Source organism: Chanodichthys erythropterus, chromosome 20, assembly GCF_024489055.1.
Source record: "Chanodichthys erythropterus isolate Z2021 chromosome 20, ASM2448905v1, whole genome shotgun sequence".
NCBI lineage: Eukaryota > Metazoa > Chordata > Actinopteri > Cypriniformes > Xenocyprididae > Chanodichthys > Chanodichthys erythropterus.
Genome location: NC_090240.1, coordinates 38,638,577 through 38,657,121, shown reverse-complemented (window position 1 = coordinate 38,657,121; position 18,545 = coordinate 38,638,577). Strand labels below are relative to the sequence as shown.

At 40.3% G+C, this 18,545-nt stretch overlaps 3 protein-coding genes and 1 long non-coding RNA gene across 4 annotated transcripts; 1 reads left to right on the top strand and 3 right to left on the bottom strand.

The window, feature by feature from the left end:
* Window positions 1–38: 38 nt before the first annotated feature.
* trappc1 (trafficking protein particle complex subunit 1) lies at window positions 39–2,080 on the top strand. Its single transcript, XM_067371741.1, has 5 exons — window positions 39–94; window positions 212–310; window positions 473–543; window positions 626–764; window positions 1,815–2,080. The coding sequence occupies exons 2-5, from the start codon at window positions 212–214 to the stop codon at window positions 1,941–1,943; spliced, it is 438 nt and encodes a 145-aa protein (XP_067227842.1). The 5' UTR covers window positions 39–94; the 3' UTR covers window positions 1,944–2,080.
* A 2,962-nt stretch (window positions 2,081–5,042) lies between these two features.
* Window positions 5,043–11,513, bottom strand: LOC137008838 (dentin sialophosphoprotein-like). Its single transcript, XM_067370554.1, has 5 exons — window positions 9,938–11,513; window positions 9,805–9,864; window positions 8,487–9,709; window positions 5,883–6,531; window positions 5,043–5,815 (listed from the first exon to the last, which is right to left on the bottom strand). The coding sequence occupies exons 1-5, from the start codon at window positions 9,993–9,995 to the stop codon at window positions 5,043–5,045; spliced, it is 2,763 nt and encodes a 920-aa protein (XP_067226655.1). The 5' UTR covers window positions 9,996–11,513.
* LOC137008837 (secreted protein C-like) lies at window positions 11,142–11,983 on the bottom strand. Its single transcript, XM_067370553.1, has 2 exons — window positions 11,971–11,983; window positions 11,142–11,914 (listed from the first exon to the last, which is right to left on the bottom strand). The coding sequence occupies exons 1-2, from the start codon at window positions 11,981–11,983 to the stop codon at window positions 11,142–11,144; spliced, it is 786 nt and encodes a 261-aa protein (XP_067226654.1).
* Window positions 11,984–11,997: 14 nt separating this feature from the next.
* LOC137008701 (uncharacterized) lies at window positions 11,998–12,833 on the bottom strand. The gene is made up of 3 exons (XR_010892801.1): window positions 12,318–12,833; window positions 12,184–12,243; window positions 11,998–12,088 (listed from the first exon to the last, which is right to left on the bottom strand). It is a non-coding gene; the product is annotated as an uncharacterized lncRNA (long non-coding RNA).
* Between the last annotated feature and the right edge of the window lie 5,712 nt (window positions 12,834–18,545).

The window sequence follows — 18,545 nt, the reverse complement described above, 5'->3', positions numbered from 1 at the left end:
TGTAAAATAATGATTGTTTGAAGCATATTAGGAAGTGTTTGATACTTGTTCAGGCAGGTCTCGGGTCAGTCTGAGGGCGGACGCCGCGCGGAAGGTAAATAATAAAATCATTCAGCGTGTACTGTGATGAATATGAGTAAAAACAACATCGACACAGTGTTTATCTTGTGTTATACTGATGATATGTGTCTGATCATCTCATTTCTCTCAGATGACCGTTCATAACTTATACATATTCGACCGCAACGGCTCCTGCCTTCACTACAGCGAGTGGAACCGCAAGAAACAGGCGGGAATCTCCAAAGATGAGGTACAATTTTGCTTTAATTACTTGTAAATTGTTTATGCTCTCTCTTTTGTCATTTAAATCTCTGTAGAGAGAGTTGCACATATGATTTATTGCTCATGTTGTCATATCTGTCGTCATTATGACGTGAGAGTGGCGTCATTGTCATGTTCCCTCTGTCGTCAGGAGTTTAAGCTGATGTACGGGATGCTGTTCTCTATCCGGTCCTTCGTCAGCAAGATGAGTCCGCTGGACATGTATCCTTCCTCTGATGAGAGAGAGAGTGTGTGTGTGTGTGTGTGTGTGTGTGTGTGTGTTTTCCTTATCCAAACACTTCAGGAAAGATGGCTTTCTGGCGTTCCAGACCAGCCGCTATAAGCTGCATTATTATGAAACCCCGACTGGGATCAAACTGGTGATGAACACGGACCTCGGCGTGCCGAACTGCAGAGACACACTGCAGCAGATCTACAGCACCGTAAGACCCTCGCTGTACTCTAGTACTGCTCTCTGTTTTACTGTGGTAACTGTTAGGGCTGGGTAAAAAATATCGATTTCTCGATTTCAATCGTTTCTCATTTTTACGAACCGATATCGATTCTTAAATCCCAAGAATCGATTAGTCTAGTCTGTTTTCAGCTGTTGAATGAGCAGAATATGTAGCGCCTCCCATCCAATAAATCGCAATAATCTTTGTTACTTTTGATATGAAGCAAAGTCTCAGATTTCACATGACGTCCATCTTATTATGAGATTCAGAAAATAAATAGCGTTTTGGTGCTGTTTAATGTGGCGTGACGGATCGCTTTAGCGCCTCAGTTAAAGAGAAGCATGTGATCATCCTCTCCTCCGCTTTAATACCAGTTACAGCGAAATAAACATGAACATCTGAAGGTATGTTAAAATATACAGTACAACTTACTGAAATCCGTATCATGTCTCGTGTAATCGCTCAATCAGTGCTTCAACCTCAATAAAACAGCTTCAGTGTCACGTGACGTCACATTTACCTCAGAAAAACACATTCAGTGACCATAAACTCATTAGTCAGCTAGAAAAGTGCTCTAGAAAGATAAATATAGCTGTGCACCGTTACATATTCATTATCATGTTCTTCAATATTTAATGCATGTTTGAATAAATCAGTCATGACAGCCGCGATTTAAATGTTTATATTTAAAAAAAAAAAAAAGAATTGGAGTAGAAATATGATTATGTAATTCTAAACTTTATTTATAATAAAAACATCATTGAGTGTAATTTAAGGGTTCGTATATAAATAAGTTAATTTAACCTTCAGTATTATTACAGTAGCACCAGCTGACTCTCATGTGTAGTTTACAGCATTACTGGAGATTTTATTCCTCTAGAAAATTTGCCATGTGCTGAAACTGAAATACTACATCCAAAATAATCGAATCGAATCGAAATCGTAATCGAATCGAAAGCACGTGAATAGTAATGGAATCGAATTGTGAAAACTGTGTCGATACCCAGCCCTAGTAACCGTGCTTCTGTCTGACCGCAGCTGTACGTGGAGTACATCGTGAAGAACCCGCTGTGTGTGCTGGGAGAGACTCTTCAGAGCGACCTGTTCAACACCAAACTGGACTCTTTCATCAGAGCGCTGCCGTTCTTCAGCGTCCGCGCGGCCTGACCTTCATCTGTTTATACTGAACGTCTGCTTCCTCGGTTCCTTTTGTTAAATATCGCTGTAAAAAGATTCTTTCTCACAAAACTCATCAAAATAAATGATTCATTTTTGACACCTTTCTGAGGATTGTGTGTGTGTTCTCCATGCAGTATCATTTTTTGTTTTGATTTTGGACTGTGAGTTTAAACCGGAAGCTGTATGTTTAGCCGGAAGCTCGATATTTTACTTTATAAAGTTTAAATATGGATATTTTTCTTACAAAAAAAAAAAAAAAAATACATACGGCTCCAGGGGGTTATTTTATTTAATTAAATTTTAAATTATTTTTTTAAATATATTAAAATAATTTAAATGTAATAGATTTTTTTTAAGTTATTTAAATGAGAAATAATTTAAGTACACTATTAAAATGATTTAATTATTTAAAATTAATTAAATGTACCCAATTTCTTTCATTTAATTGTTTTTTTAACTATTTAATTACACTATTTAAAATGATTATTTATAATAATGTACATGTAATTTCTTTAATTTTTAAAAAATTATTTAATCACTATCTAAATTTCTAAATGATTTAATGATTTAAAATAATTTAAATGTAAAGAAATTACTAATTAACTATTATTTTTTAATTTAAAATAATTTAAATGTCATTTTATTTTTTGAAAATTATTTAAATTATTTTTAAATGTAATTTCATTCATTTATTTTATTATATTTAATTACACTATTTAAAATGATTATTTAAATGATTTAAATTTAATTAATTCCTTTAAAAATATTTAATTACACTATCTAAAATGATTTAATTTAATTTAAAATAATTTAAATGTAAAGAATTTTTTTTTTAATTATTACACTATTTACCATACACCATTTAATTTACAATTGATTCAATTTAATTTTTAAAAGTTATTTAAGCTATTTTATTTTTAAAAATGATTACACTATTTAAAATTATTTCATTTAATTAAAAATGATTTAATTTAACTTTTAAAAGTATTTTAAACTATTTAAAATGTAATAATTAAATTATGTATATAATATTATGTAATAATTTTTAAAAAGCGATTTATGTAAAATTAAAATTTAAATATTAAAATCAAGATTGGTAATTAAAATGAAATTCATTGTAAATCTATTACTGATTTTTTTTTTTTTCAGCTAAATAAACAAATATAATTTTATAGAGATAAAAATTAACTTTAATGTTTATTTCTGCCGTTTTACCTTTTTTAACTCCCTGGAGCCGTATGTATTATTATTTTTTTTTTTTGTAAGAAAAATATCCACAAAATTTCAGAAGGTCTTTGTTGAGAGGAGAATTTAATGAATAAATTGTTTGACCGGACCTAACTGTTATATATAGTTTAAATATTTAGATTGTATGTGTTTGCGCACATGGTATCAGGAAACAGCGTATACCCACATGACGACAGTGAGTAAATCGAGTTAGCCCTCCCACTTCTGCTAGTTTTACTGAGATGTCTTGTCCCGAGCAAATTGGCCAATTAACATTACAGACGTCCTGAGGTAAAATTACTTTACTCCACATCCCGTCCGAATAGGGCTTAAGAGAATCAAGGTGAAGTTGAGCGTTTAGGTTTGATTTACTGACACACAGACAAAGATCATCTGACTGTACATGAATCATTAATATCGGATCAGGCATCAGAATGAACACAGTTACTGACATGTTTTTGCATTACTGTCGAGTCCATATCATAAAAGTCTGTTCACCGAAATGCGATTGATTTATCAAAGAATCCACAGTGAAATGAACTTTAATATACTAATAAATAAAGCTCAACCTAGACATTCACATTGATGAAAATAAATTAGGATCCTTTGAAAGGTAATGTTATTTTAGTCCTGTATCGCTCTTCTCTCCTCCTCATCTCACTGACACACCAGTGGGCGGGGCTAACGCTGCAATGATGAAGTAGGCGTTGATTTCTTCTGTGGAGGCGGAGTTTCACCATCTATAGACATTCTAGTCGATCGCTGGATTTGGTTTCAATAAAAGCTTTTATTGGACTAACAAGGAAGTTTTCCGTTCTGAAACTTACAGGATATTCTTATAGTATGATGACCTCTTATATATCAAAAGCTCGAGGAAAAGTTGATTTCTCAATTCGTGACCCCTTTAAAGTTCTGTGATACTGTACGTGACTTAACTTTTTTACTTTACTTACCTGTTGGCAGTCGTTCAGCTGAAAACCATGCTAAACATTTGCTTGCTCTAATGTAGTGGCATGAATTTGTTGGATATTTACACAACGAATATTGGTTTTGCACTCGGTGTGAATAGAAACGTGCTTTATCTTTATCTCCTCTCCAGATGTTTTTAAGATCAAAGGACGTTGTTATGAAGAATTTATTCTCCATTGTTTTTGCATTGGTATTTGTTCTGGTCAGACGAACATACACAACTAAGGGTATTCAATAAACTCTGATCATTGCTTTGTCTCCTGCTTCTGTTCTTTCCTGGTTTTCTCAGTCAAACTTTTAGGTTGATTTAAGACTGTTAATAGACCTTATGTAGCCGCCTCTTTTCAGCGCTGCGCTCGTTGTCTTTTGACTTCCGGCTTGTATTTCCACAGCGATCTTATGTATTTATGAATGAACTGCTAATTTTAAAATCTTCCCGTTCTACTGACATTTGTTAAGACACCCGCTTTAAACATTACAATGCTCATGATAACTTTTGTTAACTCTACAACACGTAAATCCACTTCATCAGCTAATTATTCTTCAACAGCGATGCCATAGAAATATACAGGGCTACCGCGAAAACTGAAGTTTAAAGACAATATTCTAAAGATGGCGGCACGCATGTTTCTCTGGAAAATAAGGTCTATAGAGTTCTGGGTACCAGACAAAACTTGCTGTTAATGGGTTTTACTGGTTTTGGACACCAGAAAAAACACTTATCTCTTGACAGGATCTGGCGTCTGGGGTTGGATATTTCTGATGTGGGGATTCCATCTGATCTGACATTTTGGCGTAGTCAGCAGGATGTCAGCACAAACTAACAAAACACATTGGCTACACCCCTTCGGACATTCATGATCCAGATACAGTGACTCCTAACATCTACAACTACAACAAATATTCGTAGGAGATGGAGACACCTTCATCGGCGTTGTCCTGGATGAAGGTGGCGTTGACAGAACCGGACCCCTCTGCGTCGTCCTGGATGAAGGTGGCGTTGACTGAACCGGACCCCTCGGCGTCGTCCTGGATGAAGGTGGCGTTGACAGAACCGGACCCCTCAGCGTCGTCCTGGATGAAGGTGGCGTTGACAGAACCGGACCCCTCTGCGTCGTCCTGGATGAAGGTGGCGTTGACTGAACCGGACCCCTCGGCGTCGTCCTGGATGAAGGTGGCGTTGACAGAACCGGACCCCTCTGCGTCGTCCTGGATGAAGGTGGCGTTGACAGAACCGGACCCCTCGGCGTCGTCCTGGATGAAGGTGGCGTTGACAGAACCGGACCCCTCGGCGTCGTCCTGGATGAAGGTGGCGTTGACTGAACCGGACCCCTCGGCGTCGTCCTGGATGAAGGTGGCGTTGACTGAACCGGACCCCTCGGCGTCGTCCTGGATGAAGGTGGCGTTGACAGAACCGGACCCCTCGGCGTCGTCCTGGATGAAGGTGGCGTTGACAGAACCGGACCCCTCTGCGTCGTCCTGGATGAAGGTGGTGTTGACAGAACCGGACCCCTCGGCGTCGTCCTGGATGAAGGTGGCGTTGACAGAACCGGACCCCTCGGCGTCGTCCTGGATGAAGGTGGTGTTGACAGAACCGGACCCCTCGGCGTCGTCCTGGATGAAGGTGGCGTTGACAGAACCGGACCCCTCGGCTTTGCCCTTGGCTGGAGGTGGCATTGACAGAACCGGACCCCTTAGCGTCACCCTGGCTCAAGGTGGTGTTGACAGAACCGGACCCCTCAGGGTCATCCTGGCTGGAGGTGGCATTGACTGAACCGGACCCCTTAGCGTCATCCTGGCTCAAGGTGGTGTTGACAGAACCGGACCCCTTAGCGTCACCCTGGCTCAAGGTGGTGTTGACAGAACCGGACCCCTCAGGGTCATCCTGGCTGGAGGTGGCATTGACAGAACCGGACCCCTCAGGGTCATCCTGGATGAAGGTGGTGTTGACAGAACCGGACCCCTCAGGGTCGTCCCGGATGAAGGTGGCGTTGACAGAACCGGACCCCTCGGCGGCGTCCTGGATAAAGGTGGCGTTGACAGAACCGGACCCCTCGGTGTCGTCCTGGATAAAGGTGGCGTTGACAGAACCGGACCCCTCGGTGTCGTCCTGGATGAAGGTGGCGTTGACAGAACCGGACCCCTCGGCGTCGTCCTGGATGAAGGTGGTGTTGACAGAACCGGACCCCTCAGGGTCATCCTGGATGAAGGTGGCGTTGACAGAACCGGACCCCTCAGGGTCATCCTGGCTGGAGGTGGCATTGACTGAACCGGACCCCTTAGCGTCACCCTGGCTCAAGGTGGTGTTGACTGAACCGGACCCCTCAGGGTCATCCTGGATGAAGGTGGCGTTGACAGAACCGGACCCCTTAGCGTCACCCTGGATAAAGGTAATTAATAATTAATGAAATCAGTAATTAATTAATTACTCAGCACACAAGCTGGGCTGCATTCAGCCCTGACAAAATGGTGCAAAATGTTTTTTAATACCACATGGTTTATATGTATATTGATGCTGATTGGGCTGTCATTTTTGACACACCCACCAAACGAGATAAAACGTATCTCAAACCCGTTGCACACTGTTTCCAGAAAATATGTTGTTCAACCCGGAAACTGTAGCAAAACGTTGCGCACCGGTTTGAGCTTGAACGTGCCCCAGATGTTATATCTCCCATAGACCTAAGGGGGTATTGCAGGCTATAAACGGACTACAGCACACCATGGCCGCGGATCAACATCGTCACCACCAAGTGTCCTCAAACTTTATTTAGAAAACAACTCTATTTAAAAACATGCTCGCTGATTATGATCTGCGCTGTGTATGAATACTTATCCACTTTTTTCATGAGAAATGCTGTCCAAATGTCCTGTTTGTCATGATGACGTCTTAAAGTCCCCGCCAAAGGAAGTAGTCCCTTTTAGCAATTTGTTAGCAACTGCCGATTTTAAGACACAGTAAAAGTTTTAAAAATCACAAGTGGGTTATAACTGGTGTGTTTTATGTCATAGATCAAAACGTGAAAGTATTTAGAGGCTTTGTTAACCACAGACCTTATTTCAGGCGATTTAGCAAAAACCCATTAAAAAAACCCATAGACTTTACGGAGTTGGAACCGGAAGTGCTAAAATGCTAACTCGCTTCTGGGCTTTGTCTACAAAAACGCGTCATTCCTGGGGCACTCTATTCACCTGAGTGACTGAGCGAGGGGTTCAGACGACGACCGTGACGTCAGCAGCTCTGATTGGCTGAAGGCAGTGAGCAACAAAATCTGATTGGTCACAGACCAAGTTGAAGAGACATTTGAATTCGATAAGTTTAACCACTCAACATATTTTTTCGCATTACTTGTGCTGCTGGTGTGTTGTTTAATATAGATTTGTGTGTACGATTGTAAAATGATTCTGCCAGTGTAAACTTAATAAACATTTACACATATTTGTAAATTGTATAGACTACACTGCATATATTAAATGGGCTTTTAATGCATTCATACTGAAATAAATAAGCACAAGTAATATAATGAATTCCAAGGATGAAGTAGTAAACTTAAAATATACTCAAATTTAATATTAGATACACTACAACTTCAGGATATTAAATAATGTATTTTTTTAAATATACTTTCAGTGCATTGTTTACAATGATCATTTTCAGCAGTTAAAATATACCTCAAATATATTTTATAAAGTGCAAATACATACTTTTAAAAAATAAACTGCACTTAAAATTTTAGAAAAATATACTTTAGAAAATATACTAAAGAACAATTATTTTAAAGTGTGTTAAAAGTTGCATTGTGAAAATATGATACTAATATATTTTAACAATAGTACATTTGTTTGTATATTTGCAGTGTATTATAGAAAAAGGGAATATATTTAAAATACAATAAAGTATACTTTCTCACTAGAGCAGTCACCTCAAGCTTGTTTAGTTAACTTAATATTCAGTATTTTTGATCTGCATTTACACCAGTGTATGAGAACTAAACGATGACACTTTTCTCCAGCGCTGCTATATAGATAAACTAAAATGACTTTTACAATCAATACTGAAGTTAATCCGGACAATGAATGTTTTCTTCTAGAGCTGCACAGACAAAGTTCCCGTTATCACTGTAAAGCAGCTCTGGCAACCTGCATTCTTAAAAGGTGTTTTTTGTTTTTGTTTTTTTTAGCAAACCTAAAAGCAAGATGGAGTTAACAAAAAACCAAGCAACCCATTCAAAAGGAAGTAGTTTTATTTTGTTACAAAGAGATCTTGACTTGTGCCAAAAGTCAAAGAGAACCAGACAATTCTTCAGCATCGTCCTCGCTGAAGGGGAGTTTGACAGAACCAGACCCTTCAGCGTCACCCCCTTCAGAATCGTCCTCGCTGAAGGGGAGTTTGACAGAACCAGACCAGTCAGCATCGTCCTCGCTGAAGGTGGCGTTGACAGAACCGGACCCCTTAGCGTCACCCTGGCTCAAGGTGGCGTTAACAGAACCAGACCCCTTAGCGTTGCCCTGGCTGGAGGTGGCGTTGACAGAACCAGACCCCTCAGGGTCATCCTGGCTGGAGGTGGCGTTGACTGAACCGGACCCTTTAGCGTCACCCTGGCTGGAGGTGGCGTTGACTGAACCGGACCCCTTAGGGTCACCCTGGCTGAAGGTGGTGTTGACAGAACCGGACACCTCAGGGTCATCCTGGCTGGAGGTGGCGTTGACAGAACCAGACCCCTTAGCATCACCCTGGTTCAAGGTGGTGTTGACAGAACCAGACCCCTTAGGGTCACCCTGGCTGAAGGTGGTGTTGACAGAACCGGACCCCTTAGCGTCACCCTGGCTGGAGGTGGTGTTGACAGAACCGGACCCCTTAGCGTCACCCTGGCTGGAGGTGGTGTTGACAGAACCGGACCCCTCAGGGTCATCCTGGCTGGAGGTGGCGTTGACTGAACCGGACCCCTTAGCGTCACCCTGGCTGGAGGTGGTGTTGACAGAACCGGACCCCTCAGGGTCATCCTGGCTGGAGGTGGCGTTGACAGAACCAGACCCCTTAGCGTTGCCCTGGCTGGAGGTGGTGTTGAGAGAACCGGACCCCTTAGCGTCACCCTGGTTCAAGGTGGTGTTGACAGAACCGGACCCCTCAGGGTCATCCTGGCTGGAGGTGGCATTGACTGAACCGGACCCCTTAGCGTCACCCTGGCTCAAGGTGGTGTTGACAGAACCGGACCCCTCAGGGTCATCCTGGCTGGAGGTGGCGTTGACTGAACCGGACCCCTTAGCGCCACCCTGGCTCAAGGTGGTGTTGTCAGAACCGGACCCCTCAGGGTCATCCTGGCTGGAGGTGGCATTGACTGAACCGGACCCCTTAGCGTCACCCTGGCTCAAGGTGGTGTTGACAGAACCGGACCCCTCAGGGTCATCCTGGCTGGAGGTGGCATTGACAGAACCGGACCCCTTAGCGTCACCCTGGCTCAAGGTGGTGTTGACAGAACTGGACCCCTCAGTGTCACCCTGGCTGAAGTTGCTATGCAGGTGGACTGAGTTAGAACTGGATACACCACCCACATTGTCTACAGAGAGAGAAAGGAGTTATTGTTATGAGAAAGTCATTACTTTAGTACAACAAGGGTATTTTACATTAAGAATCAACAAGAAGTCTACAAACCTTTTTGTCCATCACTCCAAGAAGAATTTAAGGATCCACCTTCAACTGGGGAGCTGAATACTGAGAAACACATAGACATTAAAATACACAAATAAGTAAACTTACTGAAACCAGACAAAAAAAGTAAACTTACCATGCCATACCAATTGGTGATAAAGAAGCACCAAAACAGTAATTTTAATCAAACCCATTCTATACTGCAAACCAAGCCACTAAGAACACCAACCTAACCAAGCAAGCTAAAGTTCAAACCCAACCAGGTCTTTTAAAGCCAAACAGAAAACTATTTGTACCACCTGGATGACTCGTTAGTGAGCAACAAAATCTGATTGGTCACAGACCAGGTTGAAGAGACATTTGAATTCGATAAGTTTAACCACTCAACATATTTTTTCACATTACTTGTGCTGCTGGTGTGTTGTTTAATATAGATTTGTGTGTACGATTGTAAAATGATTCTGCCAGTGTAAACTTAATAAACATTTACACATATTTGGAAATTGTATAGACTACACTGCATACATTAAATGGGCTTTTAATGCATTCATACTGAAATAAATAAGCACAAGTAATATAATGAATTCCAAGGATGAAGTAGTAAACTTAAAATATACTCAAATTTAATATTAGATACACTACAACTTCAGGATATTAAATAATGTATTTTTTTAAATATACTTTCAGTGCATTGTTTACAATGATCATTTTCAGCACAGTTAAAATATACCTCAAATATATTTTTATAAAGTGCAAATACATACTTTTAAAAAATAACCTGAACTTAATTTTAGAAAAAAATATACCTTTAGAAAATATACTAAAGTACAATTATTTTAAAGTGTGTTAAAAGTTGTATTGTGAAAAATATAATATACTTTAACAATCGTACATTTTTTGTTTGTATATTTGCAGTGTATTATAGAAAAAGGGAATATATTTAAAATACAATAAAGTATACTTTCTCACTAGAGCAGTCACCTCAAGCTTGTTTAGTTAACTTAATATTCAGTATTTTTGATCTGCATTTACACCAGTGTATGAGAACTAAACGATGACACTTTTCTCCAGCGCTGCTATATAGATAAACTAAAATGACTTTTACAATCAATACTGAAGTTAATCCGGACAATGAATGTTTTCTTCTAGAGCTGCACAGACAAAGTTCCCGTTATCACTGTAAAGCAGCTCTGGCAACCTGCATTCTTAAAAGGTGTTTTTTGTTTTTGTTTTTTTTTAGCAAACCTAAAAGCAAGATGGAGTTAACAAAAACCAAGCAACCCATTAAAAAAGGAAGTAGTTTTATTTTGTTACAAAAAGATATTGACTTGTGCCAAAAGTCAAAGAGAACCAGACAATTCTTCAGCATCGTCCTCGCTGAAGGGGAGTTTGACAGAACCAGACCCTTCAGCGTCACCCCCTTCAGAATCGTCCTCGCTGAAGGGGAGTTTGACAGAACCAGACCCTTCAGCGTCACCCCCTTCAGAATCGTCCTCGCTGAAGGGGAGTTTGACAGAACCAGACCCTTCAGCGTCACCCCCTACAGAATCGTCCTCGCTGAAGGTGGCGTTGAAAGAACAAGACCCGTTAGTGTCACCCTGGCTGAAGGTGGTGTTGAGAGAAGCGGACCCCTTAGCGTCACCCTGGCTCAAGGTGGTGTTGAGAGAAGCGGACCCCTCAGGGTCATCCTGGCTGGAGGTGGCGTTGACAGAACCGGACCCCTTAGTGTCACCCTGGCTGGAGGTGGCGTTGACAGAACCGGACCCCTCAGGGTCATCCTGGCTGGAGGTGGCGTTGACTGAACCGGACCCCTTAGCGCCACCCTGGCTCAAGGTGGCGTTGACAGAACCGGAACCCTCAGGGTAATCATGGCTGGAGGTGGCGTTGACAGAACAGGACCCCTCAGGGTCATCCTGGCTGGAGGTGGCGTTGACAGAACCGGACCCCTTAGCGTCACCCTGGCTCAAGGTGGCGTTGACAGAACCGGACCCCTCAGGGTCATCATGGCTGGAGGTGGCGTTGACTGAACCGGACCCCTTAGCGTCACCCTGGCTCAAGGTGGTGTTGACAGAACCGGACCCCTCAGGGTCATCCTGGCTGGAGGTGGCATTGACTGAACCGGACCCCTTAGCGTCACCCTGGCTCAAGGTGGTGTTGACAGAACCGGACCCCTCAGGGTCATCCTGGCTGGAGGTGGTGTTGACAGAACTGGACCCCTCAGTGTCACCCTGGCTGAAGTTGCTATGCAGGTGGACTGAGTTAGAACTGGATACACCACCCACATTGTCTACAGAAAGAGAAAGGAGTTATTGTTATGAGAAAGTCATTACTTTAGTACAACAAGGGTATTTTACATTAAGAATCAACAAGAAGTCTACAAACCTTTTTGTCCATCACTCCAAGAAGAATTTAAGGATCCACCTTCAACTGGGGAGCTGAATACTGAGAAACACATAGACATTAAAATACACAAATAAGTAAACTTACTGAAACCAGACAAAAAAAAGTAAACTTACCATGCCATACCAATTGGTGATAAAGAAGCACCAAAACAGTAATTTTAATCAAACCCATTCTATACTGCAAACCAAGCCACTAAGAACACCAACCTAACCAAGCAAGCTAAAGTTCAAACCCAACCAGGTCTTTTAAAGCCAAACAGAAAACTATTTGTACCACCTGGATGACTCGTTAGTGAGCAACAAAATCTGATTGGTCACAGACCAAGTTGAAGAGACATTTGAATAGACCTTTTTCACAAGAATCGGAAATCACGTGACGACGGGTAAAGTTAGTTCCGCTACGGCTATTAGATTGATATGCTTTTTCTCAAATATCGCTTCTTACCTTTTCTGTTTTCCAACCTGCTGTTGTATAATCTACAAAGAAATTATTTTCTACTGGTTTTTAGCTTATACGGCCACTCAGACCGTTGCTCGTATTTACCGGCAGGTGGATTTATATTACCAGCTGTCTTACAGTAAAGGCTGCAAAGCTACTCATTCAGCAATTTCCACGATCGTATCACGTACTACGAACATTATTTATATAATTAATTAATAAAAAAAAATAAAAAAAATCCCAATAGGCTATACTTCAGTGGGGGATATAAAGTCGAGATACATAATATTGTCGTTTAATATGTTTTAAAAATATATAGCATGTAATCTCATATGGCATCACATCCCACATTCAAGCATATGTTATAATTAATCATTTTAATCGATCAGGATTAAACTAAGACATCATTAATTTCCAACACCACACTGTACAACTATCAGTCTTTGCATTAATGTTGCAACAGCACAATACTGTGCATAATACACACTTTATGATGATGACGACAGGAAAATACGAGTGAGAGACTGAAGTGTTTATATCCAGAAATATCAGGGTGCGAGCGGTCCTGTTTCATGAATCAGAGGATCAGGCTTGTGTGATAAGGGAGCTGCCATCTGATCATTTCCCCAGCACGTCGCTAAAAACAATCTATATAGCCTACATCCCAATGTGCATATCCAACCTAAACAGTACTGAATATTACTAATGTCACATAGACTACTATTTAGGATGTGTTGGAAATCTCAGAAGCATAGACCAGGAGACTTTGGGATCTCTTGAAGCAGAAGTTACTCTTTATTGAGAAACACGCTGTGCGTCGCTGTGGTCATCCAAAATCTAACTAAAGCAGTGACTTGGTAGTTCATATACATTCAAGGGGGAGGGATACATAGAGTAGAGGTGTGGACAATCTAAACAAAGGATGCAAATGCAGTACAGGAATCAGATCATTGCTTACATTTCCCAGCCATGGTCTAATCAGCATAACTGTGTCATTCAAATGCATAGGTGCTAATCCAATCAGTCTGGCAGTATCACCTATACCTTTACATTATCATAGAGACAAAAGCACTGCTGTATCTTGAGCTTGTCCTGCCAAATGGTCAGGATGTAGGATCTGCAGATTTTAAACAGATTCTTAAATTTGTAATTCCACAGTTCCCCCTTTGAGAGTTCTAATAACTCTCACATAATACAAATTTAAACCTTCTTAAATCCCTTCTATAACATATGTTTGTTAACTTAAGTTCCATCTTCCAGTCATGCAACTTGTAACAGTTACAGGCACATACATCTTATTCTGTGTCGTGTCCAACATTTACATAAGTGTTGTTCTTTAACTTGAGTATACTGTTGACACACATATACAACGCAGGGTGGTAACATGTTGTATTAACTACATGATGACACAGAAAAACCATGTAGCATAAGCGTGGAAGTCCTAAAAATCCATGGTGCCTGAATAGCTGTGGAGTCTGTTCCCTGTAGAGTCCATTTCCATGTTTGTCCCAAGATGATTCTTTGTCGCTGTGCAACTCCGAGTTGCTCAGATGACTCCGTCATTATGAAGGTTGTTCATGGTTATCTGAGGTGATGCTTTACACCAGGTGCTGCTTGAGACGTCATGGCATATACACATACCTGCACACAAGAAAACAAAGAGACAGCAGACCAGCAGTATTCATGCATAGACTTTAGTACGTTACACCTCTGATGATCCTATAGTTTTTCTGTCTAACTCTGATCATCATAAACTTCTAGTGATCGTATAGTGGTTTTGTTCTTTTTCTTAACCTAGTCTTAATCAATTTGACACCTATAGACCAGTAAGGTGGGGATAAACTGAGAGAGGGGGAAACCTATGAGGAAGTCTTCACCACAGGGTTTAGCCCCCGAGGCCTTATGCACTTCGGTTCTTCCCTGGGCTCCTCACTGGTCTGTGTGTCCTATTCTCTCCCTGTAGTTAGTTTCCAAATTTAAGGTGCTACATCTCCATCTTCCATTGAAACATCAGTCATAGCAGACATCATACCCCATTGAGGATGGACAAGTGAATGGAGTGTGCTGTAGCATAACATTTAAGGCTGTGAGTGTACTTAACCTGTGTCCCCAAATGGTGGAAGTGATAGTCAACTTTCTTTTGTTCAGAATGAGTCTTTAAGCTTTCTTGTAAATGACTGGGGAAATTAAGCACTCACAGCCCAAATGGTTAGCATGTTAGCAAGCTGCTGCTCCAAGAGTTTGGAGAAGAGGGGAGGGGCAGTTTCAGTGTAGCAAGTAGACTGAGTAGGAGCTGAGTAAAGCTGTTCATTTCTTTTAATGTCTTTTTGTTTTTCCTACACTCTTTCATCCAATGTCCAGGTTTACCACAGTAATGACATCTGCCTTCTCTCTTAGGACATTTACGTTTCTGTCGATTCTCTGTGTTGACCTTAAAGGATGCTGCTGCAATCTTTACTCTTGTCTTGACATCTGAGTCTCTTTCCCAAATAGCTAACCTATCCAAGTTGTTTTGCAGGGTTCCATTGGACCATGTGAGGTCTAAGAAAGGCAATGCATTTCTGTATTCTGATGAAAGCCCATCAAACCACATGCGGACCAGTGGTCCATTATCCTCTAACACCTTCTCTGGAGTGTCAACTATTCCACTGTATGCTGCCGCTGACTGACAAAATCTTTCAGTGTACTCACTTACAGTTTCATCCTTCTGTACACAACTAGTGATCTTTGACCAGTCTACCTTTGGTCCAACAAGGTTCTGTAACACTCTCAGAACTCCTTCTCTCAATTCGCCTTTGCTGGAATGCTGAAACTCAGAATTATTTACAGCACTTTCAAAATCATTGAATTCTGACTCTTTTCAGGATTTGTGACATTAGCTGTGTGACTTCAGCTAGGGACATATCATAGAGCTTCATTTTTCTGGACAACTCTGTCCTAAACTCAGAAAAGTTTTTATGCACTGATGGCAAATTCTCAGCAATTCTTTCTTTGTCTTCAGGACCTATAGCGGTACTGACTGCTTGTAACTGCAGTTTGGGGGTTACAGATGGAACTGTGTCAACCCCTTTTGCCCTACTCTGAGCCTTTTGTCTCACTCCACACACTTCAACTGCTTTTACATCTTTATCCATGAATCCAGTATTGCTATTGCCCTCTAGTCTACAGAAAGACTGTAAGTCAGGATAGCTTTCATCTGACTGTTGGTCTTTTGAGTCACATTTGGTTGAAGCTTTGTTAAGGCCCAACTTCTGAGTGAGACGAGACACTCTAGTGTGCAACTGTTTGTTCTGCTCTTCTAACTTAGCAATATGTTGGATTTGTTCTTGTGCAATGGATAGAGTAAGTTCTTTGTGGCAGCAGATAATGCCCTTCATATTTTTCTTCTGAATACAAGCACCAAGTACCTTTTTGCATTCTTCAATGGACCAAACTTTTTCTGGATGAATCCCAAATTTCTTTGTCAAATCCAATCTGACTGACTCAGTCACTATTGAGTCCATGTGCTTTCCTAACACTGATTTGAACTCACTATCTGTCCATAAAGGAGTAGCTAGTCCTCCTTTCTCAGTTGTTGGAATAAGTCTAGCGTTCTTTCTCAACATTGTGTAATGTCTTTCTGGTACAACAATACACTTCAACACTTCCCTGACAGAGCAGAGGTTAACCTAGTTAATACACATCGTAATGTATTCAACCTTCTCTGGTGAGCAGAGTAGAACCAACCTGCTAACACACTGTAACAACTGTAACCTTCCCTGAATTAACAGAGGATGAACTTTCTTCTCTAGCAAAGTAGAGGATGGCTATTCTGTTAACACACCACCTTCCCTGATAAAACAGAGGACAACACAAATTATTAGCACTTTACACTAATTCTTCCCTGCCTGAACAGAGGATACCTAATTATTAGCATGTGATGCTAAACTTCCCTGCCTAAACAGAGGATAGACTTCATCTCTAAAAGAACATTTTTAGAGGATAACTTAGTTAACCAAACCCTACAGCTGTCTGTTAACTCTTCTCTGACGGCGCAGAGGATAACAACTGGTCTTAATGGTTCTTTTGGATAGAGTATCACTCACCAACCCTTGGGTGTACAGGAAAATTCAGCCTGGATCTTCTTTTGGATCAGATCTCTGTTGTGCTTGAAGTTCCAATCTGGATTGAGGTGAGAAGCTCTATCCGGGTCACGGCACCAAAACTGTTGGAAATCTCAGAAGCATAGACCAGGAGACTTTGGGATCTCTTGAAGCAGAAGTTACTCTTTATTGAGAAACACGCTGTGCGTCGCTGTGGTCATCCAAAATCTAACTAAAGCAGTGACTTGGTAGTTCATATACATTCAAGGGGGAGGGATACATAGAGTAGAGGTGTGGACAATCTAAACAAAGGATGCAAATGCAGTACAGGAATCAGATCATTGCTTACATTTCCCAGCCATGGTCTAATCAGCATAACTGTGTCATTCAAATGCATAGGTGCTAATCCAATCAGTCTGGCAGTATCACCTATACCTTTACATTATCATAGAGACAAAAGCACTGCTGTATCTTGAGCTTGTCCTGCCAAATGGTCAGGATGTAGGATCTGCAGATTTTAAACAGATTCTTAAATTTGTAATTCCACAGATGGATATGCACGTTGAGAAGCAGGCACTGTCTTTAAAGCACATGGAGCGCGATAATGCACAGCCGCGCCAAACAGACACGAATAATTTAACCAGTTTAACCGCTATCACTTTGAATTATTTATTAAATGTAGCTCTTAATGAGAGCTCTGTAGTCTCACCAATAATTCACCAAGAACGTTCAAACATTTTCATGGCATTTAATTCGTAAAACGACTTTGATTCCCGAGCTGGTTCTGAACAAGGCTATCTATCACTGCAACCGGAAAAACTTTTACACAGCGAGGGCCATTCCGGAAGCCAAAAACCCGGAAGTGTGAAAAAGGTCTATTCAATAAGTTTAACCACTCAACATATTTTTTCGCATTACTTGTGCTGCTCGTGTGTTGTTTAATATAGATTTGTGTGTACGATTTTAAACTGATTCTGCCAGTGTAAACTTAAACATTTACACATATTTGGAAATTGTATAGACTACACTGCATATATTAAATGGGCTTTTAATGCATTCATACTGAAATAAATAAGCACAAGTAATATAATGAATTCCAAGGATGAAGTAGTAAACTTAAAATATACTCAAATTTAATATTAGATACACTACAACTTCAGGATATTAAATAATGTATTTTTTTTAAATATACTTTCAGTGCATTGTTTACAATGATCATTTTCAGCACAGTTAAAATATACCTCAAATATATTTTTATAAAGTGCAAATACATACTTTTAAAAAATAACCTGAACTTAAAATTTTAGAAAAATACACCTTTAGAAAATATACTAAAGAACAATTATTTTAAAGTGTGTTAAAAGTTGTATTGTGAAAAATATGATACTAATATACTTTATTTAACGGTCGCACATTTTTTGTATGTATATTTGCAGTGTATTATAGAAAAAGGGAATATATTTAAAATACAATAAAGTATACTTTCTCACTAGAGCAGTCACCTCAAGCTTGTTTAGTTAACTTAATATTCAGTATTTTTGATCTGCATTTACACCAGTGTATGAGAACTAAACGATGACACTTTTCTCCAGCGCTGCTATATAGATAAACTAAAATGACTTTTACAATCAATACTGAAGTTAATCCGGACAATGAATGTTTTCTTCTAGAGCTGCACAGACAAAGTTCCCGTTATCACTGTAAAGCAGCTCTGGCAATCTGCATTCTTAAAAGGTGTTTTTTGTTTTTGTTTTTTTTTAGCAAACCTAAAAGCAAGATGGAGTTAACAAAAACCAAGCAACCCATTAAAAAAGGAAGTAG

Coding starts and splice junctions, on each gene's coding strand:
- trappc1 (XM_067371741.1), top strand. CDS start 212: ATGACCGTTCATAACTTATACATATTCGACCGCAACGGCTCCTGCCTT. Junction 544..625: donor AAGATGAGTCCGCTGGACAT/GTATCCTTCCTC, acceptor CAAACACTTCAG/GAAAGATGGCTTTCTGGCGT. Junction 765..1,814: donor TGCAGCAGATCTACAGCACC/GTAAGACCCTCG, acceptor GTCTGACCGCAG/CTGTACGTGGAGTACATCGT.
- LOC137008838 (XM_067370554.1), bottom strand. CDS start 9,995: ATGGGTTTGATTAAAATTACTGTTTTGGTGCTTCTTTATCACCAATTG. Junction 9,865..9,937: donor TCACCAATTGGTATGGCATG/GTAAGTTTACTT, acceptor TGTGTTTCTCAG/TATTCAGCTCCCCAGTTGAA. Junction 6,532..8,486: donor ACGCTGAAGGGTCTGGTTCT/GTCAAACTCCCC, acceptor ACCTTTATCCAG/GGTGACGCTAAGGGGTCCGG.